Source organism: Schistosoma haematobium, chromosome 1 (genome assembly GCF_000699445.3).
Source record: "Schistosoma haematobium chromosome 1, whole genome shotgun sequence".
NCBI lineage: Eukaryota > Metazoa > Platyhelminthes > Trematoda > Strigeidida > Schistosomatidae > Schistosoma > Schistosoma haematobium.
In genome coordinates this window covers 82,828,489-82,844,785 of record NC_067196.1, presented here as the reverse complement: position 1 = coordinate 82,844,785, position 16,297 = coordinate 82,828,489, and the positions used below count along the sequence as shown (strand labels likewise).

The window sequence follows — 16,297 nt, the reverse complement described above, 5'->3', positions numbered from 1 at the left end:
TCGAACTGATGTACGTACGTACGAAGTTCTACGTTGTTACTGACTGACTGACTGCAGTCCCATGGTAGCCGGTGACCAACGATTGATTCATACGCCATTTGTTCCCTCAGGATACTGGAGCCCATGTGCACCATTGGTTTGGAATCAGGATTTTCCAACTCCCCTAGGTAGACTCTCCATATCCACCAACCCGGTTAAAGTATCGACATTCGTTTTTCGTCCTCTCAATTTCGTAAACAACACCCTCGCAGCGAGAAGGCAGTGAGTAGGACTTCCCTGGCAGAGGCTGTATACGCGTGGCCGTGTGAGAGCATTTCGAGAGGAAAGGTGGCCCTCCTCACTCTTGGCCATAGGAGGACATTTGGAGGCATTGTAGGCTTAAAAGCTACTCAATCTTTTGCCCTTCGTCCAAGGTTTTCATAATGATCTACAATCAACTGAAATGTTCAGAATCGTCGAGTATATTGAACCTTACCGGAAGTTTGGACTACCAACTCAAGGGATTGAACCCAGTAATTTCAGGTCAGCATAGTACCACTTAGTCACAATAAAAAGGTTCACAATGACAACTCTGACCATATTACAAAAAAATAGTTTCAATCGTTCCGAAATAATCTGCGTGTACCAAAACACCTATCTAGTTAGTTGATAAAGTTGCTTACAGTTTCTTTGCATGAAGTGATCGAAATAAACTGGGATGAAAAAGCTTGTTTTATTTCGTACACAAGTAAATCTATACATAAGACAACTATATATGAGGAAAAGTAATATCTGCTTCCAGTTCCAGGCGATCCAATTGTTCAACTAAACCATTTATATCTTTACAAGTATTAACGAATAAATCTGTAAGTTCTGTAGAACAAAGACCTCTCCAAGAAAAACGAATACGATCGGGATTCAGTTGTTCAAGATGAGAAGGTGTATCGCATGAAATAAGTGAATCCGGAAGGTCGAATGTTTCTTTCAAACCAAGTAATTGTTTACGACTAAAATAAACATGAAGATAACAAGGATGAAATATTAGATAATAAATATAGGCAACGACTATACATTGCAAAAAATACAAATGACATTCTAAGGATATGAAGGAAGAGGGATTACATGTAATAACACTAACAGTGAACAGGATTACAGATCTTATGTTGTTTTGTCATCTCTATATTTCCTCATTTCTGTTTAAGTAGTACACAACTGCAATCGAATAGCAATTGGTTTCGCTTATGCTCGATTGATATACCTTATAAAATCTTAAACTGTCGCATAGTAGTTTAATTATCGTAAAACCGGAAATAAAGTTTTAATAAATACTAAATCACACAAAAATAAAATAAACCTATTGATCCATCAGAAAGAATGGAGACATTTCAGCAAAGAAAGTTTTCTTTTAGACGGTATCAGTTTCTTAATCTGTACGATAGATTAATGTTATAAAATTACCAAATACAGTCAAACTTTAAAAAGACAAGTTGAGCGAAGAAAAACACACAGTCAAAATTATTCAAGCATCGAATCTAAAAATCTATGAAAATGAAGTAGTGTAGTATTACTTATTAAAGTAATAGAAAATTATTGAACAGCTTCAAAGGAACCATTTAGCAGAAAATATTTTCTTTGCTGAAACATATACCTTCATTCTTTTTTAATAAATACTGTATCAGAAGGGGTTTTTGTGGATATTATAGAAAGTTTAATGGTCGCGAGATTCCAACCCAGGACCTAACAATCTCGCGTGCGAGCGCTTAACTACTAGACCACTGAACCGAGGCAGGATTGTGAATGTCCACTGCTGAAGAGTTCCACAATGGGACGAAACGGCCGTCCAGTGTCTCCAGGTTTTCCATGGTGGTTTAGCTTCAATTGGCTCATAATCTTAACTATTAAATATACTGTATCATTTATCGACTCATTAACTGACCAATCATATTTATAAACAAATAGATACATAGTCTTTACTATGTTTAAATCATAAAAATAAAGATTACAATGAAACCAAGTGATTCCACGGCAAATTTATGTACATTTTCAATAATAATCATGTGAACTAATTAAGAATAGAATATAACTTTTTTTTATTTGTATGGTATGTTTATATATTGGTTGTTAGTACTTTTAAAAACAATATAGAAAAGATTGAAGGTCAAAAGCATAAGAGATAGTAAGCAATTATCATAATGTGATTATTTTAAAATAGTTAAATGATAGCCAAATGGATATAGGTCTCCTCTTTGTAAAAATAAATGAATATAATCTGTTTTGTAATAATGATTAGAATAGAAATGAGAAGGAATCAGTGGAGAAAATGTTCTTTTTGACGAAAACATTTAATTAAGCTATGAATTTGTATTTACATTTTATCTTTCCTATTTTTGATCCGTATATTGTTTTCATTTACATATTCTCTTTTGTATAACATTTCGATTCTTACTCAACCTTCTTTTGATGTTTAAAATCTGGGATCACTTCATGATGTAATATCTTCCTATTATTCTATGGACTAATAGTAATAGTCTGTAAGAACTTTAGTTTAAATTTGAACGAATGGTTTCACAGTATTTGAGGGCCGAGTTGATGTATGACATATATATCCTCGAGGAAGCTTGGATCAGACTGGCGAGCGAAATGTTGGATTTACTTCGAATTCATTCGCTGAGATTTTACAAATACACTCTTCCTCCTTAATATAATAATCCGTTTTAATAATGTGATAAATATTTCTTTACAATTTTCTATACAAGATTAAAACAAGGTAAATCACACAGAAGTCTCGTGAATGAATATTTTCCAAAACAACAAACAAATAATCACATCATTTTGTAATATAGCCCCCAAATGTTCTGGTACGTCCGAGAGTGAGGAGAGTCCGCTCTCCCTCTCCAAATGCTCTCACATGGCCACGCGTATACAGCCTCTGCCAGGGAAGTCCTACTCACTGCCTTCTCGCTGCGAGGGTGTTGTTTACGAAATTGAGAGGACGAAAAACGAATGTCGATACTTTAACCGGGTTGGTGGATATGGAGAGTCTACCTAGGGGAGTTGGAAAATCCTGATTCCAAACCAATGGTGCACATGGGCTCCAGTATCCTGAGGGAACAAATGGCGTATGAATCAATCGTTGGTCACCGGCTACCATAGGACTGCATCTCCTTACGATGCTCCACTGCCTTGTGGATCAGACCTTCAGGTCGAAGGCTCCGGGTGTAGACCCCTAAGAAAACCACCTGCTTCGGTTTGGGCACCCGGGTAGTATCACAGCCCTCACACACATCAAATGAGATCTGTGTGGCGCATATGTATTTGGTGCCTCCTTGTACCAATATCTATGTGTTAAAATAAATAAAATTTAAGTCTTTGAGTAACTAGAAAAAGCGGGTTGCAATAACCAGTAGGTTGGATGTGAATATAAACATATCCTATTTTGTCAGAGTATTAAACTTGACTATTTCCAAACACATACTAAGACAGTGAGTGTCACCTTGAGAGATAAAACAGTTTTGAAAGCAACTGTTAGAAGTGGGTGCGGTTAGGTGTCATACACTGTGGATTACAACTTTTGTCGGACGATTAGTGATACGGACCTAGGCAATCATGTTTTAAAAAGTAGAATAAAATTTAAATCCGTCATTTAGTTATAGAATGTCGTGACTACTACTCCACAATATAACTAGACAAAAACAGGTATAGTCACTTCAAAGTTAAGTAGGGCGTATAGTTAAGGAAAACGCCCAAGATATAATACTTCCTTTTAATTTTCAGAATATTATGACAAATCTATCAAAAATACAGTTATAATGATATTATAACACAATAATTAGTTTTATTTATTGACCAGTTGAAATAAGTCTGTTTGATAGATGTACATTTATACATTAGAAAATAAAGAGGACAAATAATGAAAAGACAAATGAGCTATTTTATTAAATCACCTGAGTATGCTTGGATTACAACTGATGGCAAATACACGAATATACTAAAAACAACAATACTAATAAAAGCAAACCGACAAAGGTAGAAAATACTGTTTGGTTGCCTAACTAGCATAATAGTGTATATAAATTTCTGTATAATTAACTGACAGGATTTAATTACCAATAAGATAAATAAATTTCGAATCGAGCATTATCTAGTGGAATGTTAATTTAAAGAAAAGAACATAGAAAGGATATGAAAAGGAGGAATTTGTAAAGAAAATAATGGGAAAAATCACTATAGTTTCAAGCAAAGATGGATGGTGGGTAGTAGCAGAACCCAGAACGAACGCTACGTCTTATTTTGAACTTGTCAGTCACTACCCATCTCTGCTTCTAACTTAATGGCAATAACCAGGCAATCCGCACAGGATGCGCATATGCCAAAACGAGACTGATTAACTGCAGTCCTAAACAATAATGGAAAGATTCAAACAACCAATATATACGTGAATCAGCATAGTTGATTACAAAAGGTTTTACACCTAATAAACGAACCAAAATCTGTACCTATCAGTAATATCAAAAAGTGTAAACAAAATCAGGTGGCCACACAAGTATGATTATTTACACGACCACACACTTTTTCTTTACGAGAACAAGTAAGAGGTGTAGTTTGTTTAAAACAAATAGATTTGATTATTCGTTTACAAACCACAACTGTTGTGTAAAGACTAATAATATAATCAGTCGTTCAAATGCTAGTGTGTAAATTGTAGTTTAAACTCCTGAAATGTGGCCACTAAGAAACGAATGCACATTAGTAGTTTAAACATGTTTACGAATACTGTCTTAGTGATTATCATCATATCGAGTATTATATAGATGTGCTTGCGCTGAGTCGAAAAAAGTAAAGAATTAATTAATATATGAAAATAGCACATTCAAGTGGTAGACTGTTTTATTGAATTATAATTTATTGATTTATCACAAGTATGATGTCTTACAGAATATGCAACGCAATGCGATTAAATAGATCTCAATAGTAATTCTGTTGTAGTTAAAAATGGTAAGATGTAACTTTTTAACTAAACCCAAATATATTTCAATTATTTTCTTAACTAGTCTATATAATCGAATTAATACTCAATACTGAACAACATAAAGCTATTCAATTTGATTGGATTTTCATCAACAATAACCTACTAACAGCTAAAGTATAAAGTTTAATCTTGGTCCAAACCATCCAGCTCATAAAACAAAACTCCACCAAAATCATCCACCTGAGCTACAAATCTCCACCATCTCATAAAGTTTAGTTTTAGTAACAAGTACATCCTAATATCAATATATTTAAATTAGAATAAGTTTCAGAGAGGTTTAACACTCAGGCATAAATATCCTGTCTTATATGTTTTGAAAATTATTACTATACAAATAATTGTTATAGTATTCAACACGTTAACAAATTTACATATTTCAGAAATATAATTACACACAACGACATACATTTGCTGTATATATTTATCCAGTTGCTCTGATTCAATCTTAATGGAATCTTGGGATGATACCAACCTAGATTTTAGAGAACGTAGAATATCAAGGATGGTTTCTGAACGATTTTCGGTTGTTTTAAGCTTTTCAGAAAGCTCAGATGGCAATGGGGAGGCTAGAAATAGAAGTGAAAAAGTATATTTTATAAAAGAAAGGAAAATTTACAAGACTTCAGGAAAAAAACAAACGAAAAACCTTTGTTTTACTATATAGTAGTAACAAAAGAATGATCTTATAAACGGGTAATCCGAGCACACACCAAAAATATCGTAGATCTGAATTAGATTCAATTTTTTCTGACTGAGACAACTGTAATTGATCATTCAATAGTGATAAAACCAGGATTCGTTTTTGACTGTTCTAATTTATTCGTTTTCAATATTCATCAAGTTATATACACTGCAATATGTTAAACTTTTGATTTCTGACTCTCAAATGTTTTTGATGACTTTGTCGTCCTGTCAAATTTTAACTATTGTTGAAATTATTTTCACTCATTACGTTTCTGTCACTGATTTCTTATGGGTGTGCACCTTGGATAAACAGATATATATTCACGATAGGTCTTATTTCTTTCATAGGTTATCAATCCTATATATCCGTGACAGTTTTCAATTTTTAAAAAACAAGCAAAGAAAAAGAGTCTCACATACAAAGCTTACTAGTACTAGTGTAATTAAATTAAATTTCATTTTGAAAACCTTTTACTTAATTCTGATTCTGTATATTTAACTGATAAGAACCCGAATTAGGTGTAAGTCGGACATCAGTTATAAAGAGTAGACAGATATCTAAGTGGCACCAACCAGTAAACTGATTGAGAAAGTATTTATACTTACCACCGTAACTCATATTCAAGCGTCTCTCAGAATTTATTTGTGGATTTTTTTACTATGAGTTTGAAATATTTAAATGGAAATCAACACAACCATGTATCAAGATGCACATGTGTTACTATATAAAAAAACCTAGACTTTGGAGATGCAAAACGTATCCAAGATAGTGGACATCCCTATATATAAGGTTCACTGACAAATACGTTTGTTGCACTACAATTTGACGAGCTAATATGTATGAACACGTCGATTAATTGCTTTTTAAGTTAAAGTAACACTATAAGGCGTAAGAGATCCTGAAGATAGCAAACTTGTACTATCTATCAGTTTGCTTTAATATCATTTATCTCTGCATACTGTGATTAAACATGTTTACTTGGCACTAGCATTGTTCCCAGTCTAGTAAAAAAAACTAGAGTACTAGTGCAATTTAAAATAGGAAAGGGTAGGGTTCCCCAATTACAAGAGGTTTTTACTTATTTGCGTTACAGAAATTTCGGTGCAATAGTGATAAAAAATGTGCCACACAAATTAAGTAATAATATCATGAAGGACAAGAGGGAAGGACCGTGTAATCTATAGATAAATGGCGAACAATAATACTTACTAAAAGATACAGTTCAGTTTAAGATACAGTCAAGAAGGACTTCTTTCGGTTAAGAGAGACCATCTTACTTTAAGAAGTATGTGGTAAGAAATTTCAGAAGGATCTATACCGAATTTTATCATGATCCATTTTAGGGCACTAAGTGACACGACCTTCAGGACCCCAACCAAGAAGTCATGGAAACAAATAGATGCCACTCCACAATAGCCATACTTTATAACAATGCAGCATGTTAAAAGAACGATAGCCTCTCCTCTTTTTCCACTCAATCTTAGCATTGGCAAATAATGTGGAATGCGCAAGTCTCCGGGAAGATAATCACATTCGACCTATGTCATTTATTAAGACAATACTTAACTTATGCGTTAAGATTCAATGTGTAAAGACAATTAGTGAACTGAAATTTAAGGAACAAACCTAATTAGACATTGAATAACTGCTAACTAGTCGGCATGTTTCCATAAATGACGCGTGTTCAAATACGTATTTGCAATCAAAAAATAATTTTGACAGGCTAATTACACCACGCGATGGTTATCTATCAATATATTAAATTAATAATATTTGTAGTTAGCTCTTATTATAATCAGCCTTAAGATTAAAATTTTACAACAATCAATAATTCTAAACGTGTTAATTAATAACCATGTGATAAACACATTAGAAACAGCTTAAAATTGTCCTGAGATAAACATTTCTAACGGATATTAACATGAAATGGAATTCTGATGTTTATCATGTGTAAAATAACTATTGGTTAAGTTACCTGATTTGAAATGTTTTATTATCCTATCTCTTAATAAACATTAATAAGAATAAGAATTATAATAATTTACTATAATAAGTAAATATTAGTGATAATTTACTTTGAAGGCTTACTACGATTGTTTGTACACAGACAACAGTCCAATAAATTAAGATAAATCTGGAGTTTGGGACATGAAAGTATAAATATTTAGGGAAAAAGACGAAATCAATGACTGTTTAAAAGTGATAAACTTAACAGGAGTTACTTCAACAAAAACAATTTTTACGTGACTTGCTTTGGTCATATGCTTAATTAACATTGTTAAAGTAAGTACATGGTGGAAGGAATCCAAGATTTGTAATGGAAATGATATAATAAATGAGATGTAATTTTTAAATCACACTGAGATGAGTTTTGGAAACCACAATTTTTCATTTCATATTGTAAGTAGCATCAAGACAACTTTCATGAAAGCTACACCAACCAATAAAATCAATACGCATCATTTTAATCTCACTACATATTTTATATTTCATAATTTAATCAACTGATTAAAACAAGTAGTGAAAAGTTAGCTTAAAACAATCGCTAAGACTTAGCCTGATAAATGTTGCCATTTATAAATATGCTACTGATAAAATAATCAGTAGGACATTTGTTTCTCTAAGACGTTTTCTAACTTGAACCGGTTACTGGAGCACAATGTGAGCAATCCATACATCTACTTAATATTAGATAAAATCAAAACAAATCATGTAAAAATATTAAGGATAATTGTAGGTAAAATCAACTTACTTAGTAGCAGATGAATAACAGCATCTTCGAAATGTTTTGAGACATCATTCCTAACTGATTCATCACATTCTATCAGATCGTCTGATTGATATAAGCTTGCTGATTTCTCAAGAAGCTAAATATTTAGTGAATAAAAATATGCTTTTAGTAGACAGCATGAGATTGAAAAATTTTTCGTGTAGATACTACTTGGTCATAAAGAACGAAATAAATCAAATGAGAATGAAGTTGTGTCTAGAAAACGGGAACAGTTTGGCATGATGGTTTTAACCCCAGCTCCCTTCGTTCTTTGGTAACTTTTACCTTTACTGAACTTTGATCCATGAGAAACGATAGTAGTTGCGTCATTTAAATCCCATGTCGTAATATGAATGAATTTTGTATTGTAGACTATTGCAGTATGACTAAGTGGCTGAATAAAATTTATTTACTCAAATAGTTAACCATCTTAAGCTCTTCTCCATACAGGGTTGCTAATTATGAACTACTGAGAAGCTCCATACTAAGACTGAACAGCAGTCCATTGCTTACCAATTCTAAATTATCCTTCATATGGTACCTGTTTTAAAGCAAAACTACTTTTAATTTGTTGGTTAACCACAAGTAATATATTTTGAGATCGATTCAATTAGGATTCTAGGTTTACTTTATCTACGCCTAGAATCTATCGACGACCAGATGTATTAAGTGGATGGAGACAATTAACAGGAGTCCCTGAATATAGGATTGTACTAATGGCTACCCATCAGCAACGCGCATCCGATATCTTAAGAAAATTCACATGCCCTGTGGGATTCAGACTCGCGTAACTCTGTGTCATAGCCTGAGACATTATTAGTTTCAGTACGCTACATTTTACATTAGCACAGCTAGATGGATATAAAAAGATATCACTTTTTTACTAATTACGGACTCATGTACCTGGCTTTGCAGAACGCTTTATGTGTACGGGCTAGTGATTATTTTACTTGCCGGTTCAAACCCAAATAGGTGAAGTGGAACTCAGATAGACGACTAAGTGACTGAAAATATACAGCCTTAACCACTAAGACAGTATTGTATAGCATATATTTACTAATCAGTAGGAACAGAAACGCATAAGGTAACCCTAAGACTCAAGATCTGAGTGAAGACAAAGGGTGAATGCATATGTACCATTGCGATTGATTTCGAGTCATGTCATTCGTCGTTTATAAACATTAGTTACAATAATTGCGTGGAACCTAATCAAATAGTTTGAATCTACATAAATAGCCCAGTCCAACAGTTGAAGACTTTATGGACTGATGACAACTATTAGTTTGGCCGCTTCTAGCTTTCATACAATCTACTCTTACACGAGATAGTATCGGCAGTCAAGGTTGACGATGGTTGAGCATATGTAATACATGTCTCAACCAGCTCAAATGATAAAGATTCACAACCTCACCAACCAATTTACCATCAAAACCTAGTACCCTGTCTAATTTTAGCATTGTTTATTCGATGGCCCAAAGATACACGAGCAGTGCTTCGTTGAAATTTATGACCGAATACTATTAACGTAAGAATCTCTAGTTTTAAAGGCCACAATTTACAAAAGTACTAAGACAGTAGACGAAAAACCCCTGAAAATATGAGTTATCGATAAGTAAGTCATTTCAAATACAACTGCATTTTACCTGGACACTATAATCCTTGAGAGTATGAAGTGATTGGGAAATAGAAATCAATTCTTTTAAGGCTTGTTTACAAGAATCATGTTCTAAATCAACTATATTTGTCAAAAATCTTAACCATGAATTTTCTTGACGAAGAATCCCTTCAACCTATAAAGAGAAGGATGGATTATCATTATACAATAAACATCAATAATGTTTTAATATAGTGAAAACTGGTGATGGAAATCAGTAAAGGATTTCCAAGTATGAAATAAATTTACACTATAAAGACAATCCTATTTGGGATTTAAATGCAGGCATTATCACCCTATCTAACATACAAAGTAGTTTTTGCTACTCGGTTTTGAGACATATTGTTTTATGTGACAACTGGTGATACTACCCGGTTACAAAGTGGGGTTCAAACCTGCAACCTACTCGTTTAAAACCAAGTTCTCTGATCACGTAGTCACTACCTCCTTTCTTATCATTCAAACATGATCAATCCTTTCAATCATAACAAAACAGTAATACTTGAAATTCAGAACGAAAAGCATAGTTCAAATAATTGTGTTAGGTTATGAGTTATATATGATGTGAGAAAAAACAATACAACTAAGAAGACATGATTAAAGTTTTGAAATATGCTCCAATTGTTAAAAAATGAATAGCTTAACCATAAATTTTCCGCCTTGTATATTAATTGTCACTATTATCAACTACTTTAGTAAACACTTTATAACTTCTGTATATGTTCCACTGTTTGTAGTGACTTTTTTGTTCACCATGTTACAGTTTTATCTGTATTGTTACCGTCTGAACTGCGTATATGTTATATAAGCACAACATAGAGAACAATAGACAAATATCAAGAAATAACAGATTAGTATACAGTAACTGCTTTCTGATAGGGGATGAAGTACCGCCACAGAGCATGAACAATTTTTTATAACACAGAGTTCAGTGTAATTACAGAAACTTAAATGTCTACTGGCTAAACAAAGAATGTATATTCAACGTAACGTTAATTTATGATAAGGATATAGTTTAAGGCATATATTTATTCGATTATTCAAGGCAACATTTGAAAATATGATGACAAAACGTAAATGGATAACCAATAAGCAATCCCTATATCCGTAGCTGACTATACGTTAGGGAAATATTTCCAATCACTCAACGAAAATTCTGTTTTAAAAAGAATGTTTTAGGAAGGATGGATCACACAACTCACCAAGCTAGTTACATTTATTAGTTAAAGGAATCTAATTCTACGGTACAGATTGTGTTGAAACTTTAAGTTGTTGACTAATTGATATCTAGCACTTTTCTTTAAATCTGACTGCTGATCAGTGTAAATGAAGCATCAAAGTCGATAATACTTGGTTGTCATTATTGATCTATTTTTTGTGTATGGTACGCCTCCCGTTTGTCATCCTTTTCTGTTTCTTTACGTAGAATCATAACAGCCTTCTATTCAGATAGCAAAGTAATGCCTTACAAAAATGGAGATTAACTTACATCATTCATATGTTTTAATTGGTTCTGCTTTTCAACCAATTTATTTCTTGATTGAACTTGAATAACCTCCAGCTGATTTAAAGTAGCTAATTCTGAGGCTAATTTGGTACATTCTACTTCTAGCTCCCTTAAATATTCTTCGGTGATATCTGGTGATATTTCTCCCCTTGTTCTAGTTAAAAAAAAACAGATTCGGAAAAAACCTATTACTGCGAATGAATATAGAGTATTGAAATCGAGGTGAATACTTCTATGTAACGGGATCGAGTATGGGTCTGAATTCGTTAACTAAATGCAGTGTTGCTATTATGTAAATTAGTAAACAAGTATAGGTTCGTGTACATTAGACTGTGAGCCATGATTATTCTATGTAGCTGGAGATATTATTCCCATTACTTGAGTTGAAGCTATGTACTCTAACCCAGTAGTTGAAATTCCGGTGTCCACATTACGACGGCTTAGAAGACATTTTTGGTGAAATATGGCTTTCACATTGACAACCAGTCCCAAGTCGTGCTTAGACTCGAACTTTTAAATAAGAAAAAATCTTTCAGAATTATTGATATAATTTTTACAGCTAAAAGTGAGGTGAGGTCACAAGATTGAACTTGGATTCATTACACTGACAATAAAAATACTGGTTGGTAATGATGTATACTCGACTTATCTCTACAACGGCACTAGGATCTTTGCATCCTAGAGATTTGGAAAATTATAAATCAATACTTAAGTCAGCTGAGTCATAGACTTATGTGACATGAAATCTGTATATTGTTACTAAACAGTTGTGGGATGAAAAGCTAAAAGATTATTGACAGATACGTAGGGCATGATACTGGGATGCATTGATATCCAGACAATTACCAAAACAAATTTAATAGCTAGAAATTATGACCAGACGATATTAGACAAGATGTGAATAAAACAACACAGAAATCTTAGAATATATATATATATATATATATATATATATATATATATATATATATATATATATATTACTGAAATATGGTCAATTCTGTGAGAATGTAGTCAAGTAATAGTTCTGAAAGTTTTAGGTCACAAAGTATTACTTACGTACATATCCCTTTCAGATACGAAATTTGAGATATAAGACCGGCTTCCTGCAATCCAAAGCTTGTTTCTAGCATGTAAAGGAGTCGCGTACGGCTATATAAATGTTCTATGAAGTATTTTTCGTCAAGCGGTTGATCCAAGCACTTTCCAACAGAATCTTTGTTGAGGTCATAATTACACAGTGAGCTGATATCTGAAGAATCAATCTTGGAAAAATCAATTTTCAGTTAAATACCGCTTTAAATGAACATTAAAAACAGGCTGATGGTAGCCTAGATTTGCAGCGTTGAAAAAAATATCCTCAGAAGATAGTAAATCTTGTCCATAAATCGAAATACCCAAACTACCATTAGAAAGGCGAAACGTATTATGATCATTTTAATTCAGAGATCGGTTATCGGACTTCTAACAACAAGGAATATGATGACATAAAGCTGTGATAAATTCTACCGTCCTAACAATTCTTACGTACAAAAATCGAAGACTGACATCCCAGGTTTTATCTACCGCTTGGTGCCAGGACACATAAGCTATGAAGACAAAGGAAAGTGCTTTCGACTTGACTACCTAGTCGTTAATCTAAAAACTAACTTATGTAATTGGAGGGAACTAAGCCTAACAGTTATTGCTAAGTACGTAACCTGAGAGGTTGACATTTCCTATCCTATTTAGTTGAACATAAATACTGGTACAAATGGGGCACCGAATACATATTCACTACACAAGTCACTTGATTTGTGTGTGGGCTGTGGTACTGCTCGGATGCCTAGACCGGAGCATGTGTTTTTCTTAGGGAGGCCACACCTAGAGCCTTCGACCTGAAGGTCTGATCCACAAGGCAGTGGAGCAACGTCAAGAGATGCAGACCCATGGTAGCCGGTGACCAACAATGGGTTCATACGCCATTTGTTCCCTCAGGATACTGTAGCCCATATGCACTACCGGTTCGGAATCAGGATTTTCCAACTCCCCTAGGTAGACTCTCCATATCCACCAACCCGGTTAAAGTGCAGGATATTCGCCTTTTTTCCTCTCGATTTCGTAAACAACACCCTCGCAGCGAGAAGGCAGTGAGTAGGACTTCCCTGGCAGTGGTTGTATACACATGGCCATGTGAGAGCATTGTGAGAGGGTATGGCAACTAGAACTGATGTACGTACGTACGAAGTTCTACATCGTTGCTGACTGATTTCGAGTGGGAGAGCTGACTCATCTCACCCTCCGCTGTATTAGGGTAATTGTCTATTTCTGTTAACGTTTCGCCCACAAATATATTATTTTATTAGATGAGTGAATCGGTGGCTTAGTGGTTAGGGTGTTTGACGTCCAGCCAGTGAGTCCCAAGTTTGAACTCCACCCTACTTATTTCGTTTTAGGCAACCGTCTAGTATCATTAGTTCGCACATAGTGTGTCTCATACCCAGGTACTGAGTGAATTTTATATTTTATTAGGTAAAAGACCTACTTATATTGTGTCCATGCTTTCAGCATATTCAAGTGTTTACATCAATAACTCTTACGAGCATTCATGAATCGGCTAAATCTTATCACTGAAGTTCATTTGTTGATCCGCATTATATTCGTTTATTTTGATTCCTTCAGTAGATTAATGTTTACCATATTATAATTCGAAACCATACAACAGGACTGGGAGCCTCTAGGCATTTTTTACCCAAAATAAAATATATGGGATCCAATTATGAGATCTTAAATGCATTTTAAGTCATTCGTAAGATGTACATCTACTAGAGCTTAGGATAAATTTTGTTAAAATGGTGTCAAAATATGGCTATCGTTAGTTTAGTTAAGTAGAACCAACTAAACTATCACAAACACGATTAATGATAATAATGATTTGAGGTGAAATCAGTAAGTTATGAATTAATGAAAAATAAAAATGACGTAACCAAACTTCAGAAAGAGTTGAAATAATGATGTAGTAAAACATGCATCCCAGGTTTGGGATTTTTACCAAAATAATCAGCAAAGCTACGCAACATTTTCACATACCTTGCGAGGATGCTGTAAATCACTGGCAGAAAATTCTAGAGTGATTAGAAAGACTATTTTCGTGACATTTAACTGGGCGATGTCAGTTTGTTTGGTGAGAAACAGTTTGGTAGGTGGTAATAAACAAGTATGTTATGAGCTTAGGCTAATTTTGACTGTAGTAACTATGGGAAAATTAAGTTTCGACAAATATGGAAATTTTTAGAAAACGGGATTTCTGTTCAGATCATCGGTCAGTTCTGAGAGTTGATTAACGGCATATTCTGCAACTATTGTGGGTAGAAATCCCAGAATCACTCAACATTTCGAGATTTCGCAGGGAAGTCACTTCAACAAAAGTCCTGGACCTAGGACAATTAATTGTGAAAGAAAAATCACAGACGTAGGTAAATTCTAGGACGACAATCAAAATGTAGTAATCACTCTAGAATTTTCTATCAGTGATTCACAGCGTTTTCGCAATATACGTGAAAATGTTGCGTGGGTCTGCTGATTATTTCGATAAAAATCCCACGCCCGGATGAATTATAGAATTTCGGCTACATATCCTTAAGATTTCCAACACAACTGTCCTCAAATTTCGCCTAAAATTACACAATTTTATTTCAATGATGGGATTAAGGACTTCAGTAAAATTTGAATTTAATTGAACTTTCGCCTATGGGAATTTGACGACCACTTTCATCTATACATGCTGGACCTAAAAAGTTCTACTTATATGTGAAATTACTGTTTATTCTATCAAAATGAAAAAAAAACCTTACTGGTTGGTGCGCTTGCGTGCACGTCTTCAGGATGTTCTCTGATGCATGATGATACTTAGACAATAGATCAAAAAGATCTTCAATTATTATTTCGGATACTAAGACCATATTTGACATCCTATCACTAGTAGAAAAATCCGATGGGGAATTATCAATATGCCGCTCAATATACTTTGTGAAATCTCTAAGAAGAAATGATAGCTAATTTAGAGTAACTGAGTTTTAGGATGAAGAAAATACCTCCTGAGTTGCATGTTGACAGCTTCTAGTTAAACGGTCAAGCCTGCGCTCTAGACGTTTCTTCAGGACACTACGTTCGACACTCATTCAAAATATGGTAACGAAACAAGTCATTTGTTCGAATATTAAGTAAAACTTTCAAGGCCGATTGCGACTCCTAACTTTATTCATCAGGAAAGCATAACGTCGATTTTTTAAGACAGGAGCTGAATTTTCAGATTATTCTCCTAGCTATGAAAAAGGTTTTAATACTTGTGTTTTTACTTACATTGTATAATCGGTTTGTAATACTCAAAACTGGAGCCCATAATTTATATGATTAGAACTATTTCACGTAGTTCAAATGGTTCGCAATGGAATTAAAAAGGCTCTCACTCAAGACGATACACAGGCACTTCAGGAGGATCTGACTCGACTCCATAGTTGGGCAGATAATAATGGACTTACTTTTAACACATCAAAATGTAAAGTACTCCATCTGCGACATGTCGCACACTACAGTTATAACTTAGGAAACTCCTCTCTAGTAGTATCTCAAGTATAAAAAGATTTAGGAGTCCTGGTGCCCCATGATTTAAAGTCTTACACTAACTGTGACAA

General features: G+C 33.9%; 1 protein-coding gene across 2 annotated transcripts; it reads right to left on the bottom strand.

Annotated features, from left to right (window-relative positions):
- Positions 1–258: 258 nt before the first annotated feature.
- MS3_00002280 (uncharacterized protein) lies at positions 259–15,817 on the bottom strand. Of its 2 annotated transcripts, none has more exons than XM_051209852.1 (8): positions 15,698–15,817; positions 12,684–15,658; positions 11,607–11,778; positions 11,320–11,558; positions 10,107–10,253; positions 8,446–8,560; positions 5,415–5,574; positions 259–986 (listed from the first exon to the last, which is right to left on the bottom strand). In XM_051209852.1, exons 2-4 carry the CDS (start codon positions 12,755–12,757, stop codon positions 11,478–11,480), a joined length of 327 nt encoding a protein of 108 aa, XP_051075325.1. In that variant the 5' UTR covers positions 12,758–15,658; positions 15,698–15,817; the 3' UTR covers positions 259–986; positions 5,415–5,574; positions 8,446–8,560; positions 10,107–10,253; positions 11,320–11,477. The 2 variants fall into 2 exon arrangements, with proteins under 2 accessions (XP_051075325.1, XP_051075326.1); XM_051209853.1 differs by lacking the exon at positions 11,320–11,558 and having other exon boundaries at positions 12,684–12,889; positions 15,458–15,658.
- Positions 15,818–16,297: the final 480 nt, after the last annotated feature.

Coding starts and splice junctions, on each gene's coding strand:
- MS3_00002280 (XM_051209853.1), bottom strand. CDS start 15,784: ATGAGTGTCGAACGTAGTGTCCTGAAGAAACGTCTAGAGCGCAGGCTT. Junction 12,890..15,457: donor GCACGCAAGCGCACCAACCA/GTAAGGTTTTTT, acceptor GATTTTTCCAAG/ATTGATTCTTCAGATATCAG. Junction 8,561..10,106: donor TCAAGGATTATAGTGTCCAG/GTAAAATGCAGT, acceptor CTAAATATTTAG/CTTCTTGAGAAATCAGCAAG.